Source organism: Symsagittifera roscoffensis, chromosome 3 (assembly GCF_963678635.1).
Source record: "Symsagittifera roscoffensis chromosome 3, txSymRosc1.1, whole genome shotgun sequence".
NCBI lineage: Eukaryota > Metazoa > Xenacoelomorpha > Acoela > Convolutidae > Symsagittifera > Symsagittifera roscoffensis.
The window spans coordinates 74,916,940-74,934,043 of NC_087064.1; the positions used below are offsets into that span (position 1 = coordinate 74,916,940).

The following is a 17,104-nucleotide window of genomic DNA, read 5'->3' on the forward strand; positions in this document are numbered from 1 at the left end:
CTTTCAGCCATAAATTTGCCAGAATTACAGCGAGGGACGCGCCCATTGCTAAACCATCAACTTGTACATACCATGAATCATTACACTTGAAATATACTTTGCTGACCGCCATATTCAAAAGCCTTTTCATGGTTGCTCTTTGAATTTCAAGAGCAGACTCCTGGCTGAACAGCTTCTGTGAAGCAATTTCAATTGCCTCCTTCAGGGGAACGTTGGTGTACAAACTTTTCACATCAAGAGATATTATGGTTTGATCCGGATCTAGAGCAATGTTTTCTATTTTTTCTCTAGCCTCTTTAGTATTGGTTTCTATGTTTGCTCCATCGATGTTGTCAAAAACTTTGCAAGCATTTTGTTAAGATTCTCATACGAGCTGCCGGGAAGTGATAGTACAGGTCGTAGGGGTGTCTCATCCTTGTGTACCTTAGCTAAACCGTACAAACGGGCGGGTTGCCCCCCTGTTGATCTCATCTTTGAATATAAATGATCACTTATCTCGTCTCTTTTGTTCATGGCTAGTAATTCTCAATAATTCAGGCAGTTCAATATTATCAAGTACCTTAACTGATCGCTCATTTCTCCCTCCAAGAGGTTTATCTTGTCTCTCGGACAGTTTTTCTAACTTTTTTCTATGGTTTTCTGATGTTGTCTTTAAGCTTGCCTCAACTTGACGCCTCACGAATCGGAAAATGGATGCCCACCACTGTTTGTCAATTTCTTTTTGCACCAGTGATCTTGCTTTCCTTAGCATCTCCTCGTACCTTTTCCTATCCTCATTTGCCCTAGAAGTTTCAGTCCGTAGTAGTTTCAATTGAAAATTATGCACAGATTGGTCCGATTATAATAGTAATAGTAATAATAATAATAATTTTAAATAATAGTACTAATAATATGACCTAGTTTGTTTTCAAAATTTTCATTTCGTTTATTACGTTTTTATGTATCATTGAAGGTTTCACGGCTGAAAGCTAACGGCTGATTGATAAATTATTTCTAGTTACATACAGAAATATACATACATAAATGGCAAGGTTACAGCTATAAACAGGGTTAACACGAAGTTATTAATGTTTCTTTGGTTAGTAAAATTACGCTATATCCATAGATCGATCGACCCTTTCCCAAATTTCTTTTCTCAACTGAAAAAGCAAACAAACATGATTACTTCCATCAAATAAACTTTCAGTACAATATAATATCATGCAGTTCAGCGACAGACCTTTTTTGATCTGTGATCTCCGGCGAGATCGAGAGATTTTTTCATGTATTCCAGCTATTTGGACAATAATTGTCACGTATCCTGGGGAACGATTTTTCAAAACTCAAAAAGACACTTCCGTCGTTTCACGATAAACGCATCTAAACGTCATTCAGTACAATACGTAGGCTCAAAATCGCAGGTCATTCTGCTTTAATGGCACAGAACCACCAGCTTTGAGGGCTACCCTGTTCTGCGATTGAGTTGAAGACCTCTCAGTGTCCATGGTCGTGCACTCGCCCTCAATTGTTTTGCTCAGGGTGTCTGTCGCGGACCAATTTTCAGGTACTGATTTGTCAGCCATTGCACCCTATTAGATGCTATGGCTCCATCAAATTGTTTTCAATTAGATGTTTTGGTAGACAGACTAAATAAGACGAATTTTGATTGAAAGCTGACCTCCCATTTCAGAAAAATAGAAAAACTAAACTGTAAAAAATTTCGAATCTTTCGTTGGATGTTTTCGAAATTTTTCTCTACGTGATTTTTGTTTCTAAATCACTAAAAGATCATTTGTTTTGTTTTTTTCAAAACATTTTTGTCCTATCTTTGAAATTTTATTGAAAAAGAAATTTGCCATTTTTACACATACGAGAACGAGTGTCTTGAAATTGTTGGTTTTCATTTCTCTGGGAAATGCTATTGGCTGACCTCTTCAATTGTTGTAGAAAGTCTAAATAGGAAAATACATTTATGTTTTTTGGTTGTCGCGGCTGAGCAATCACAGCGGGAAGCGATACGGAACGCAAAAGTGGCTACACTTGAATCTGATTTCAGTCTTGTGAATGTATTGTTCGATCGTGAATGGCGGCGACCACCTCGACCGCAAGTCACGTACAGATGACATCACGAACAGCTATAAAGAACAGAAGTTGTCAATCACTCAGCTCCCACACCTCAGATCTAGACTCGTGTGGTGAGTCAGACTCCGCAGAAATTCCCTCAGTAGCAGTAAAAGCAGAATACGAAGAGAATAGGGGGGACGAGGAAACAGACGTGGGCAGCCCGATCCAGAGTGCGCTTCTGCACAACTACACAAGAGCTGCAGGCAGGGAAGTGGGCAATCTTTTCGTAGACACTAGCACAGTAACATCCCAGTTGAGCCAGTCGTTAGTTACTGGAGGAGGGGTGGCTAACTCGGCGATAGGTTTGCATGTAAGTCATGCTCTTTTACTTCTATCTATCTATCTCTATCGATCTATCTATACTTCTATCTATATCTACATCTATCTATCTATCTATCTATCTATCTATACTTCTATCTATATCTATCTATCTATCTATATCTATGTATCTATCTATCTATACTATATTTAAATGCGAGTGTCAGCTATCTCCCATGTTTAAGTATAATAATTTTGCATGTTTAACGAAAATGTTTTTCATGTTTAAGCTATATCGTATATTGCAATGTTAAAAAAATTTTCAATTAGTTTTCCGCAAGGTCATTAATTTTCAGTAATTTTTTGCGAGGCTAAATTAGGTCTCTGTCTGCCTGTTTACCTGCTTTTTTAATTAATTTGATTATGGCTGTCTACCCGTCTCCTAATTTTTTAACTTTCATCTATCTATCATATATTTACATGCGGGCTTCACTATCTCGCCATGTTTAGGCTTTTTCAACGTATTATTTTTGCATGTTTAACAAAAGAATTGTTTCACGTTTAAGATTTATCGTATATTGCAATGGTCAAGATTTTGTTTTTGATTTCCCAGTTCAAATTCAGTGTTTATTTCATCAAGTTTGAAATTAACAACCTAATAGTGTGATCTTGTTAGATATATGAATAACCAAATCCTTTTTAGTTTACGAGATAGGCAATTTTCGAGATTTTTCAAAAATTTCTTGAAAATTAATTTAAAAAAATTTCTCAGTTTTTGATATTCTCACCCTGTAGTTAGGTGCTGTCAGGTTACTCTCAGGGGTTGCGAATCTTGCCTCTAAGTCTCCTTTCTCAAATCATTGGAGTTTTCGAGATATGACGTTTTTAAAGGATTTTTTTTTCAAAGTTTTTCAGAAAACTTAGATATAAAAATTTTCACCTGATTTGATATTCGCATCTCTGTTGCTAGGCTCTGTCAAGGTACTCTCAGGAATTGCGAACTTTGCCTCCAAATATGACTGCTCAAATCCTTGTAGTTTTCGAAATACGACGTTTTTTAGGATTTTCTCCGAAATTTAAAAAAAACTTGGATGTTTAAAAATTCCAAAACGTTGAAGATCTCAATCCTGTTATTGGAATCTGTGAGGGTGCTCTCAGGGGATGCGATTCTTGCCACTGATTATAGTTGCTCAAATTCTTGTAGTTTTCGAGATATTACGTTTTATAGGATTTTCTCAAAATTTTTCAGAGAACGTAGATATAAAAAATTTCACAAAACTTTACCATCTATGTAGTGAAAGGTACACTCTGTCAAGGTACACTCAGAAGGTGCGATTTTCGCCTCCAAATATGACTGCTCAAATCCTTTTAGATTACGAGATAAACAATTTTCGAGATTTTTCAAAAATTTCTTGAAAAATTAATTTAAAATTTTTTTTCAGTTTTTGATATTCTCACCCTGGAGTTAGGTGCTGTCAGGTTACTCTCAGGGGTTGCGAATCTTGCCTCCAAGTCTCACTTCTCAAATCCTTGTAGTTTTCGAGATATGACGTTTTTTTAATGATTTTCTCCGAAATTAAAAAAAAAACTTGGATGTTAAAAACTTCCAAAACGTTGAAGATCTTAATCCTGTTATTGGAATCTGTGAGGGTACTTTCAGGTTTTGCGAATTTTGCCTCCAAATATGACTGCTCAAAACCTTGCAGTTTTCCAGATATGACGTTTTATGTGATTTTTTCAAAAAAAATTTCATGAAAAATAATTTTTTTTTTCAAAGTTCGCGAAAAATTCCCAACCTGTAGTTGGGGGTAGTCAGAGTAATCTCAGGGTTTGCAAATTCGGCCTCCAATTAAGAATACCCAAATCTTTTTAGTAAAAGAGATGAGCCGATTTATATGGTTTTTTGGAAATTTTCAGAAAACTCAAGTTACAACATAATTCACTAAAGTGAAATTCCCAACCCTGTAGTTGTGTGCTGTCAGAGTAATTTCAAAGATTGTGAATATTGCCATCAAATAAGACTGCTGAAATCTTGTTAGTTTTTGAGATGTGAAATTATTCTAGTTCTCAAGTAATACTTTTTTTTTGAAAACTTAAGGTGAAGTTTCTCAAAGTTTGAATTTCCCAACGTTGTAGTTGGGTACTATAAGAGTACTCTCAAAATTTGCAAATCTTGCGTCCAAATGCGACTGCTCAATTGCTTTTAGTTTCCCAGATCTGACGTTTCTTAGTTCATTTTAAATTTTTTGTAGAACTTTTATAGAACTTCACAAAATTTTATGGTTCTTCAAAATTTGTTTAAAACATTTGAATAAAAAACTTTGCAAAATTTGTAATTACGAACCTTGTAATTGGGTGCTGTCAGAGTACACTTGAAGAATGCAGATCTTTTTTCCAAAATATGCGGTTTATTATGAGTACCGGAGGTGCGTTACACGCTAGTACTTTTTAAACCTGTTTTTAAAAGCCTATCAATATTCAGGTGTTTAAAATTGAATATGCAATTTGGTGGTTTATTTTTCGCATTTCTGAATTGAGTTTTTTAGCATAGCCAACAATTTTTTGAGAAACATTGAGCTGCTTGGTTGATGGTGTTGGCATTGATAAAGTTTCCTAATGACTCTTGATGTTTTCAATTGGTTTTCCATGTATTTTGTCTAGCTGGTGCAAGTTGGCAATGGACAGCTAGCTCTGACGATGCAGTCCTCCCCATCCCCGTCTGTCTCTGCTGCTGCACACGCGCACCTCATGGCATCCTCCAAGTCACCCCCTATGCCTCTGGGACATCACAATCCCCTCTCACCTGGCAACGCAGTCTCTATCTCTCCCCCGCAGTCACTCTCGCTGGCCAATTTTGTTTCCGGATCACTTTCTGGTAAAAAAAAATTCAATTAGCGCTGATAAAGAAATAAAAAATTGATTATACGTGAAAAAGACAAATAAATGCTCATGCCCGACGAACACAAAAAATCGTTATTCAATGCAAGAGATGATTAGTCTTTTAGGTTCTTTGTGTTCTTTTCAGTAGTTAGAACAATAATATAAACAAGATGAACGGCTGAATCAATTTCGAAACAGTAAGGTTAATCAAAAATCAGTATCTCTCAGATTATGTTTGTTATGCTAGTCTGACATGATTTTGTATATCCTGGCATGACATTGCATCGCATAGGCATACCGGCAACATCAGTGCCCATCTCGACTATCAGAAGCAATCTACACCACCATATATCTGCAATGGTGCCCGCTGCTCAAACCCACCATCTAACTCATCCGCACCACCCCCACTCTCACCTGCACGGCCTATCCTCCTCGATCAGCGTGGCCTCTGCTGTAGCTGCTGCTTCTAGCAATGCATCCAAGCTCATCACTTCGTTGCCCCTCCACAACCTCGACTCCTCCGCCGCAGCTGCTGTGGTGTCGTCCTCAATGCTGCTCAACTCAAACAAGCTACTCCGCAATTCTCCCACAGAGTCCCTCGGCTCATCTTTCTTGTCGTGAGTGTTTTTTTTTTACTTCGAGAGTTGTTTTCCATTGGGTATAAGTAACAAGAATTATCTGGTTATTGGTTCAGAAATCGAGTCGCTATGAAACTACTAGACGCGACAAACGTGTGAATGCCGATGGTGAATTTTTTAAACTTTCTGCTAGCCCTATTGTTCTGTTTCGAAGCTGCTTGTCTTACGATCAATTTAACTCACGGTCTTCCTGTCAATTTAAATTAAGCTTTATTTTTTTTTAAGAAATGACGATTGCAATACTTTTTTGCAGCTCCGCTGGCGGAGTAATGGGAGGAGTCGGGGAACTAGGTGTGGATGTGTCCTCCTCCGGTGGGGGCCATGGGAGCGACAATCAGCACTCGAGTGACACCTCCCCCATATCAAATAACGGGGGGTCACTCAATCAGCTTCAGCAGCCCCCCATATCTCTATCCTCGACCCCCCTTCCTCTCCCGCCACACAGCTCACAGCAGTCACACGTGTTGTCACAGTCCCACGATATCAAAGGTACTCGAATCATTTGTGCTGCTAACATGCTCACTTTCTTTAAAATTCAAGTTTAACTATAAGCAACTCAACAATTGCATGTATAATTAAAGAGTTTCATTTTTTTCCGCTGTTCGTTTTCGGCTTCAGGTTTTGTCCGCTCAAGCTCTGTCGGTTTAGTTTCCGAATTCTGTATAACACCGTGAATAAACTACCAATTAAGCTTTCGTGGATCTTATGTGGTAGGTGGTGCATGCAATTATTTTCCATTTGATTCTTTTTTGCTGAAAATTTTTTATCGACTTTCGGCTTCTTTGGTGTCGGCTTTAATTCTGTCGGCTTTTTACCTAATATAATATTTTATCAAAAATTTCAGTGCGTGTGGTTTTTGAGGTTGAGGTAAACTTTCTAATGCTCAAAATTGACCCCGCAAAGAATCTCGTTATAAATTTCAAATTAAATTTATACAAGATAAAGTTTCTTTCTGATTGTTTACGTAGTTCAGACTCTTATATTGGTCCAGATTTTTTTTCAGCGAAAGTCTTAAAATTTGTTCGGGCACAAATTAATTTTTTTGCTACTTGACTGTTGATTTTTTAAACTTAAGTTCATTTGCTTTGTTAAAAGGAATGCACACAAATTCCACTATCGAACAGCGAAAGTGTAAAGGTCGCAAAAACGCGATCAACTTCTAATTTCGAAAGTTGAAATCATTTATCAGATTTCCCGGCAAAAAAAAAATTTCCTTGTAAGAATTTTTCAAAAACGAGTATTTTTTGTGTACTTTTCTTCATTGACTCTTTTCCAACTGTCTGTTGGCTATGTTTTTCCACTAGCGAGTTTTAGTGTATTAGTGCGAACTTTTTTTAAACTTATTTGGTGTCAATTTTGCTATAATTAGGATCTGTAGCATCGGAAATTTCGTTGCATTTGTTCGCTGCTTTTTTGTGGCTAGTGTTTGTGATGTATTAAGCGTCTCTGACAGAGTGCTTATTATGTGAGACTCATAATCTCTAGGTCTAAGATCAAATCCGAGACGTAGCCAAGTTTTACGAATTTGAGGCTTTTTCTACTTTCTGATTGCACTTTACAGAGCCGCTTTTGTCGTGTACTCGCTAGTGTTTACGAATAGCAGTTTCGCCTCTGTGTAAAGTTTTTTCAGCTTTCTAGTTCCTTCATTTGTAACCTGTTTCGGAATCCTCATCGCTACTTGAGAGTCATGATATTTTCGTTATAATTTGTTGTTGCAGAAATTGTTGAAAGGGTCGCCATTTTTTGGAGTATGTTTTTTAAAAATTATTACAGAAGTAAAGCCTGTTATATAGTATGAATTCTCTTCGGCTTCAGGTTCTCTTTGTCGACGCAAAATTTGTTGCGACAAAATGTGTTCATTTTGAAAGTGTTCATTTTGATCATTAACCAGCTATTAAGTACAGCCAATGTTAAGATATTAGCACAGACTATTATATACAAATAGCACTTTAGCTTCTATGTATCATGGATCTGTAGCGTAGAGGTAGGGAAGGAGACTTGCAACAAAATAAGAGGGTTCGAATATCGGCAGCGTCGGATGTATTTAATGAACTTTTTCGTATACCAGTTAAAATGCGTCCGCGCTATAAACTGAGGCGTGCTAGTTGGTTAATTACTTTTTTTCAAGTTGACTGGTACTGCTAATGCGTCATTAGTGGCTTGCGTCTTTAGCAATTATGTAGACTCATTATTGGCGTGCGTCACTTAAGAAATTTTGTGGACTCAAAGGTTTACTCATTCAGCTTTTCCCAGTAGGATTATCGGCCATGTTTTTGCTTGCGTATGTGAAGTGCAACTTCGCCTCTGTGTTAAATTGTTCTTCGGTTTTCTTGCTTCTTAACCTTTTTTGTAAAGAACGATTCTTTAAATAAAATTCAATGTTCCTTCTGCGCAATTGGTGCGGTGGTAGCAACCTTGCTTGTGACGACAAAGTCCTATTATTCGATTCCATCCAGACCTTTTTTAAAACTGAAGACGTTCGTCTGCCCCTTTTTGTGGTCTTAGTTCGCAGAGAATGGACTCTTGGGATTTTGGCTTTTTCTAATATTCCGAATACCATTTGTTACCCTTGCGATAAGCAAGGGTATTGCAGCTGGGTACTAGAATTTTGTCCATCATTTCAATAACACCATGGTTAGTGTAGTGTGTAGTAGTTGCGTATTAGGTATGTGCTTTGGATGCCTATCAAGGTTTTTTGAGAGTATTTCTTGAGGTGGCGTACCATCTTTTCGAAAATTTTCGGTAGAATTTTGGCGCTAGAAGAGGTCGGTTTCAATTTCGTCGGCTTAATTTCCGAAGTTTTTTTTCAATTAATTTTCTTCGGTATTATTTGAGAGTGATTGATTTCTTGTATGAAATTTTGAAAAATTTAAATCACAACCTAGATTTGGTTAAACAAGTGAAAATTAAATCGTAAAAAAATTCCATAAGTTTTTTGAATTTGATTTTTTTTTTCAGTTCAAGAATAAAATTGGGTAAAGACTTTGTTGATTTTGGTTGTTTGAGCGGCTGTATTTTAGCAGACTTTTTTGTGCAGATAAGGTGCAATAGCTCATTAGTTTTTTGAGGTTTTCGACATTTGGTTTTTTTTCGCATTGAATACTAACCCATTTTTTAAAGGTAGACATTTCATTTGAAACACGTGGAGCAAGAAATCGTCAAATCCTCTCAAATCAGAATTGAACAAACTCAATTTTTTTGGTAATTTTGTTCAAACTTACATGATAATTTTGTTGTTGAGCTGTGCTAACTTGATTTGCTGTCTGCTTTATTTCCTGATACACTGGTTGTATTCTTTAGTTTTGCGTAGTTTCAATCTTTTTTATCAATATTTAATTGCGTTTTTCGATTGAGTTTTTCAATTTTTTTCTTTCTGATAACTTTCGTCTGATCGGAGTTTCTTTTTTTTGGAATTTAACTCGGCGTTTGTTTTCGGCTTTTGAAAATAGTTTGATTATTCTTAGACAGTGTCTTTATCTGTTGTTTTGGTTCTAGCATAACGAACTGAAATTGTTCGGTATTTGTATATCTTCGTCTTATCTGAAAGAAAAAACAGAATTAGCTTTTTCTTATCAGTGTGCTGTTTACAAATGGTTTCATCGCGTCTTCTGCATAGCAGGTAGGTTTTAAACGTCAGTTGTAGTCAAACTGATATTGATGCTTGTTTATTTTTCAAAAACGTTTCGCTACAATTTTCCTTTCGTACAATTTTCCTACAGTTTTGAGTTGTTTCGGATTTGTTGATCAATTTCATATTTTTTTGACAAAAAAATGATTTTGAGATTTTTTTTTTCAATATTTTTGATTTGTCGTTTCATCTGTCCGTGATCATAATCATCCCATTTTGTATCGTAGTTGGTGCGAATCTCTGCTTCTTCTCTGTGTTTCTTGGAATTTTTCAAATAGTTTGTTTTGAATGAATTCACATTTTTTTGCATTTCAGTGGATCATAATTTACACAGTTAGTTCAAGTACAGAAAGTTTGTGTTAATCAAAATAATAGGAGAAAATGACAGAGTTAAATCGTGATTGCATTTCGTTTATTTCAGGCTACCTTCTGCAGGACTCCTCACTCATCCCGCAGTCCATGAACACATTGTCTCTATTCGCACCCCTTCCTCGTGAGTAAATTTGGCAGACAATATATCAGCTCATATCTTGTTCCCAGTTTGATTTGAGCAAAATGATAATTGATTAAGTGACAGGGTTTTTTAAGTGTTATTGGACAAAGAGATTAATTACTTGATTAGGTCGCGTTTTTGTTTTTATTTAGAGTGAGTCTTAACATTTGTTCACGCTCAAAATTTTTGCGGTTTGATTTTAGGTTTCTTTTTATGTCCAATTCATTCATTTGCTAGATGGAAGGCATATCAAGTTTTTCGATTATAACTGGCGGGAAAAAATGTAAATTAGTTTTAGTTCTGGTGTTTAAATTAATGATTTAGCGGCTTGAATTTTTTATATTTCACTTCAAAATGAACATTTTCATTCAAAAGTGTTTTAAGAGTCATTGAACAAAATGAAGACTCTTGTTACAGGTATTGATGTTATTTTTTTAGGAAAAAGTAATGAAACTTGTTCACGCTCAAATTTAATTTTTCGAGGTTTGACACAGATTTTTCAGCTCATTTCCTTGGTTAAAAGGAAGGTCAACCCCACGATCGAACAGCAAATCTATAAAGGTCTCGATATAATTGATCGACTTTTAGTTTTGAAAATGGATTTTAATTTTCAAATTTCCCAGCGGAACAAAAAAAATGCCGTTTCGACGCAGTTCTCTTAAATGGGGTTATTTTTATCAAGTGTCTTGTAATCGGGTGGAACTTGACTTTTTCCATTAACAGTTTCGTACAATTCTTACTTGCTCTATAAAAAGTAATGAACGTTGTGAAGACCCTTATGTAGGTCTTGGTGAGTTTTCTTTGTTTTTTTTTCAGGGAAAGGTCTAAAAATGCTCTAATAACTAAAGATGTGCATTCATACATATTGATGCATTTATGAATGCACTTATGTATATATGTACCTTTTGAATTCAATTGAAATTCAATATGCACTATGTATATATGCATTTTTTGAGAATTCAATTGAAAATTCATCTGCCGAAAGTGACGTAAGTAGCACTCTCCAAAAACGAACGTGGAATTGACGCGAAAAAACGTGAATTATTTCTAGTTTCGAAAGTGGAATTTAATTTTTAGATTTCCAGCGGAATGACTATACCTATTGATCCAGTTTTCTCTAGTTGGGTTCATGTTTCCAAAAAAGCGCCAATAATAAATTTTGCTCGAATTTCAACGATCTTAAACGGCATCTACTTTTTTTAAGCTCGAAAATTGAGATTTTTTCAAGTTTTTTTTTTCTGTTTACTTGCATTCATCACTCTTTTACAAAGGTAAGTTGGCTATAGTTATTGAATCTTGACAACATCCAGGCTCGTTCTCACTTAGCCTAGACGGAACGCGGTTCTCTGCACACTCTAGTTTGATGTTCGAGTCCCGGCCGAAACCTTGATTTTTTCAGTATGTATGAAATTGATTTTTTTTTCAGGTCAAAATTGTATTATTATCAGCTCGATTTTTTTCCGGCTAGATTGGTTTCGGCCGGTTTTATATCGTTTTATTGGTCTCATATTGCGTTTTTCGACGAGCGAATCAATTGTGTGTGTATGTGTGTGTGTGTGTGTGTGTGTGTGTGTGTGTGTGTGTGTGCGTGTGTGTGTGTGTGTGTTTTGATGGTAGGGGAACTTCATAATTTTTTATTAGTCTTGAACTTTTTTTGTATTTTTTTTTGTTTCCGCTGCGAAAGTTTTGTTCCGTTGCTAATTTAAAGTTCAAATGTTTTGCTTGGAATATTTGCTTAGAATTCTGCTTCGATATGAACAATATTACTAAATTGTCAGGGATGAGTTTTTTCTTTCAATTTTATTTTTGAGAAGCTTTGGAAAAATTTTGCCCTCTATAATTTTTTTTGATCGAATTTACACAAAAGAAGTTATTGGAAAGGCCGCCTAGTATCGTCTGTGTGTGCCTACTCCATAGTTTTTTCCTTACTTTACACCTCTGTCTACAGCCTCCGAAACAGTCTGTGGTGGGATTTTTTATCCATATTTTGGATTTTTTCGTGTTCTCAAAAACTTCACAACCAAATCTCAAAAACTACCCTGTTTCAATGAAAGAACGGGCGTCGGAAAGATCTCCTGCGCAAGCCTAAGCGCCTACGTCAAAATTATTTTTTAAACAGAGTTATGGCCCTCGGAGTAGTCAAAACTTTGATCTTTTGACCGCTTTTTGTTGAATATTTGTTTTTTCTGCAAAACTACCCCCCAAATCTGATTTGGGCTCAATTTAAAAAATAGGTTGCGTGAATTTCTTCTGAAAGAGTGGCTACGCTGAAATTATTTTTCTCAAAAAAAAGCTATGATTTTCATAAATGTCAATTTTTTATATTTGGTGACAGTTTTTTTGGACTTTTCTCGATAACCATCCTGCCAAATCTGATATTAAAGGTTTAATCGAAACAGCAAGTTGTCAAAAGTCTACTTTTAGAGAAAAAAATATATGGCCTCAAAAAATCAAGTTTTGAAACGACCGTATTTTGGAAACTTTTTGACTTCACTCGAAAACTACCGTGCCTATTATCAGGTTAACTGTTCAATCAAAAAACCCGGATTTTAAAATTTTCTTTACTTTTGCGGACACGATCTGCTTTTTTACAGAAAAACTTTTGAGTTTCGGTAAGTTTTGGATTTAGTCAGCATTTTCATCGCAAATGCAATAGTTTTTCATTTACTCTTGTAGTTTGTGAAATAAATAGCCCTTGCGTTGTATATTTTCCTTGGTTTTCTTTTTTGTTTTACTCGGCTTGAATGGTTTCGAATAATGTTTCATTGGTTTTGTTATCTTTTTGTGTAAGTTCAAAGCAAAAAAAAAGTTTAGGTACTCGGTGTTGCAAGACATAAATTTTAAACTTAATTGCTCAAATTTTTTCATGACAACAAATTATGATTGCATTTTTGTTTTCGGCTCACTGACTACCTACTTCGTGTCGGCTTAGTGGTCGCTCGGTAAATCCTCAACGCTTATTCAAGGTTGTTTTTTATAACTGTTTTTTGAAATTGTTCTCATTTTGTGATTTCGTTCTCATTTAATATTCGCTAGCTTGCAATGCTGCGCTTGCATTGTATTGCAACTAATGTGAAGCCCTGTTTCGCCTCTGTGGTATAGTAGTATAATTTTGTGTTTTGAGCTAGTGAGATAAGTGCATGAATTTTTTTAGAAGTAATTTTTTCGACATTTTTCTATTTGCTTTGGACAAAAATGTTAAAAATATATATTTTCGATGTTTTTTGACTATTTTTCTACGTCTTAACGGCTTTGGTTTCATTTTCTGCCCGTTACAGTTTCAATGCAATTGATTTTATGTGGTATCGAAAGTGATACGAAGCTCCGTTTTTGAGTCTGTGTTGATGTTAGTTTCGCAAATGAAACCTAGGACCACTTCGTCATAGTGTTCAGTTTATCTCCGATTTTGATTCATATTATTACTGGCCGATCAATTAAATTGTTTAGCGAATTCAGTATCGCCACTGCCGCAGCACTCTCTCCAAATGGGCGGAGGGGGAAATAACGGGGGCTCACACTCGGACGTGGGACAGTCCAATGGACCTGATGGGGCGAAGAAGCGAGAGATGCGACTTTACAAGAACAGGTTTTTCCATCCTTCTTTTTTGTTACCACGGTTTATTTGCGAGAAAAAGTATCAACATACGAGCTGTTCCCTCTTTACGGAGATCCGCTGTTGTGCCCTTTAATAACAGCTACATGCAATTTTTAAATTTTCTGTGCTGGGCAATGCTGCTTGAATCAAACAACGAGCTTGGATTTTGCTGGGCCGCGAAACACCTGCCATTCGATTGAAAGGCGAAATCTTGGTCACTTTGCTCCGTTGGTATCTACTTTCAGTACCTCGGAAGGAACCAGCGTAGTTATTTTTATGGACTATTGATGTTCGATGTTTGTATAGGAATGAATTCATTTCAGGGAAGCTGCTCGGGAGTGTCGTCGAAAGAAGAAAGAGTATCTGCGCTGTCTGGAGAACAGAGTACAACTATTAGAGAGTCAGAACAAATCCCTCATCGAGGAACTCCGGCTTCTGAAGGAACATTATCAGGCCAAAGAACACCAGCTGTACTCGACCTCATCTGGATCATCCACCGCAACCACTGCCGCTGGAGCGTCAAGAGGAGCTGAGCATCTCGAGGACACGTTGACGTCACGTGACAATGGCGTTGTTCCGGTGTCGCCGCCACCCGCCAAGCAGTTGCATCTCATGGAGTCCTCGAAGGAGATGTACGCCCAAAATAGTCCTATTGACGACGATGATGAGGACGACGACTCGACATGAGAGCTAAAATTTCCAATTTAGTGTTTTGTTGTTGGCTCAGTTTTGTAGTTCCTTTCCTGTGTCAGACCATGAGTTCGATCTGGAACAGTTTACACTGATAATATGCACAGCAAAAAATGACGGATTATCAAGCTGATTATAAAAGTCCTAAAAAAATCTGACACAGTTTCTAGCTTTGAGGCGCTTCATTTTAGCAGAGTGCTGTTTTCTCGCCAATTGCAATTGATCTCTGAGTGAAATGTTAGCTGCCGTTCCATCTTAGTACCTAATATTACTTCTAGAAGAAACTTGCCAAAACCTGTTGTGGATCAATGTGAAGAAAATATATCTGAAATGTGGTCAAGTTAAAGCAGCTCGCAGACACGCTTTCCCAGGTGGGTTCTCGGTTTCTTGGACCTATTGATGGTTAAATTAAATTGAAACCTGCAAAATATTAGCTTCTCGGTTCGTACGAGTGGCTGTTCAACTTCTCTATTGCGAGCTGGTTGATACTCCGAAAACAGTTTTTCCACTTATCTGCACTATCTAAATGTTGCTAAATGTTTTCTCATCCGATCTTCTGAATATTGCAATGTCTCTTGTTCGCTCTGAAGAACTTGCAGGTCTGTTCTGCGTATCGCATAGCAGACTTGGCATTTCTGGCTGAGCTCAAACTCCTCGTAACTGTCTAATAAATGTTCCTTTCTTTCTCGCGTAGCATAGAATTTAATTGATAATCTTAGAATACAAATCATACCAAAAGTGCAACTGTAAAATAATCATGTAGTGTATCTTGGCACAAGAATAGCCGGTTGCTGCGTTATTGGCCCATAATAATCACTTGAATTTTTTCGAATCTGGTTTTAGTTCGTAATTTCAACTTATTTTTTCTCGGCACTCCGAAAACTTTCGAAATTTCGATAGAATAACGACTGAATTACTGCCACTCAACTGCCATGTAATGTTTATTTGCTGTGCCTGACTTGAAAATTAGACACTTGGAATCTAAGTGCCTTTCCATTTTGTCGGAACAGAATTTATTGGAATTGGAATATTAAAGTTAAGGAATCCCTCGATTGCATAAAGGAATTAATCGCATCCCTGTGGTATTCGAATTTACCAGCAGTGTCACTTTTGCTGCTGATTTGACCTTGTTTCTGTTTATGATAACTGTAGACGCTTTAGTACTTATGTGCATTGGTTAATTACATCAATCCATCTCCCGTCCTTATCTGTTTCGAATCACGTCCAATCTTAAATGTGTTTAGCCCTAGCTCATTCGACCACACGGAAGCTTGAAATCGAGAAAAAACTTAGTCTTTTTCTTGATTTACAAGCAGTTTGGTGTGAATGTTGATCAATGGAGCTATTCTTATCCTATTTGTACGAACTTTTATTTTATTCGACCTGCAAAGTAGTAGATTATATATTTTTCACTTATCTGTTGACCTTCAAATCAATTCATATTTCAAAATCTATTTTTTAATTGGCAGAACAAAAAGCTATAGTCATATGCGCAAACTAAGGGCAAATTTGGTGTAAACGTTGAAAAGATGTTAAAAAATTTGGCGTTCGATAGTAATATGAAAGATTCAGCATTCTTTATAAAAAATCGACAAATAAACTAGGTGAAGGCATTTCTATAGGTAGTGTGGATTTTTCGTTTTTTTTCGCGCTTATCACGCTAAAATTTTGTTAACGCTCATTTGATTTTGTTCACGCTTGATTAATTTTCAGTGGAGTTAAAATTCATTTGCTAAAAGGAAGGCAAAAAATGATCTCGAACAATAAGTGCAAAGGGCGCTAAAAACGCAAATTCTCTCATGATCCAGTTTTCTCTAAATTGGGTTAGAAAAAAGGCTAATCATAAATCAATTTTGAAATTCAAAGAGCTCGGGCGATATTTTCAAAATTTCATGTTTTTTTTTGCGAAAATGTGGAAAAAGTCTTTCTGCAAATGAAAGGCAAATTCTGATCATTGAAAACAAACTGTTTAAAGGTAAAATGTTTGAAATGCGAGAAAGAAATCTTTTAATATCCTGGAAATTGGGTTGATTTTTTTCTGGAAGTGTCAATGATGATAGAATTTCTAGGAGCTTTCAAGTGATTACATTTGCAAGAGCAAGTTTCTTTTAATCGGCAACGACGTTTTTTCCAGTGACCACATTTTCGTACAAATCTGTAAGAAATTGAACTTGCTTTGTTATTGATTTTTACCAACTTCCAGGCACCTTCTTACTTGTTCTAGAGATTACGCGGTTGCCTTTGGATCCTATTGTCGGGGGCTCGAGTTGTTTTCTACCCTTGCGATAAAGAAAAGTTTTGCATTCGGTACTATTTCCTGTAAATAGCTTTCTTCACAGGACTCGTCTCCTGGAATGAAGCATTTGCAGGACTCCTCAGTATTGGAGCTTTACTGAAACCATCATATTTTGAGCATGTCTGTATTTTTCCTCATTTTCGAAATCTGATTTTTATGCTGGTTAAGAGTCGGTGAATGTTTTTCAGACTCTTTTATAGGTCGCGATGTTTTTTTTTTCGTTTTTAGTAAAATTCGTTCAGGCTCTAATTTACTTTTTCGCGGTTTGACTTTTGATTTCTTTTTCAGTTAGTTTATTTCCTTTGTTAAAAGGAAGGCAAACTCCAATATGGATCAGCAAAACGTTGAAAGTGATGAAAAACGCGATCGACTTCTAGTTTCGCAAGTGGAATTTAATTTCTGATTTCCCAGCAAAGTAAAAAATTTTTCTTTTTGATCCAGTTTTCTCAAATCGGTTTATTTTTATCGAGAAATCGCTCATCATAATTGAGTTAGTTTTATTACGTTAGTTTATCAAAAAACA

General features: G+C 36.3%; 1 protein-coding gene across 2 annotated transcripts; it reads left to right on the plus strand.

Annotated features, from left to right (window-relative positions):
• Nucleotides 1-2,039: 2,039 nt before the first annotated feature.
• LOC134842136 (cyclic AMP-dependent transcription factor ATF-6 beta-like) lies at nucleotides 2,040-15,739 on the plus strand. Of its 2 annotated transcripts, none has more exons than XM_063858338.1 (7): nucleotides 2,040-2,413; nucleotides 5,023-5,236; nucleotides 5,534-5,858; nucleotides 6,133-6,368; nucleotides 9,929-10,000; nucleotides 13,448-13,586; nucleotides 13,919-15,739. In XM_063858338.1, the coding sequence occupies exons 1-7, from the start codon at nucleotides 2,063-2,065 to the stop codon at nucleotides 14,280-14,282; spliced, it is 1,701 nt and encodes a 566-aa protein (XP_063714408.1). In that variant the 5' UTR covers nucleotides 2,040-2,062; the 3' UTR covers nucleotides 14,283-15,739. The 2 variants fall into 2 exon arrangements, with proteins under 2 accessions (XP_063714408.1, XP_063714409.1); XM_063858339.1 differs by having other exon boundaries at nucleotides 13,457-13,586.
• Nucleotides 15,740-17,104: the final 1,365 nt, after the last annotated feature.

What these genes read in the sequence shown, in the direction of transcription:
- LOC134842136 (XM_063858338.1), top strand. Translation starts at nt 2,063, where the DNA reads ATGGCGGCGACCACCTCGACCGCAAGTCACGTACAGATGACATCACGA. An exon ending in TCTATTCGCACCCCTTCCTC is followed by an intron (nt 10,001 to 13,447) that starts GTGAGTAAATTT and finishes TAAATTGTTTAG; the next exon opens with CGAATTCAGTATCGCCACTG. An exon ending in ATGCGACTTTACAAGAACAG is followed by an intron (nt 13,587 to 13,918) that starts GTTTTTCCATCC and finishes AATTCATTTCAG; the next exon opens with GGAAGCTGCTCGGGAGTGTC.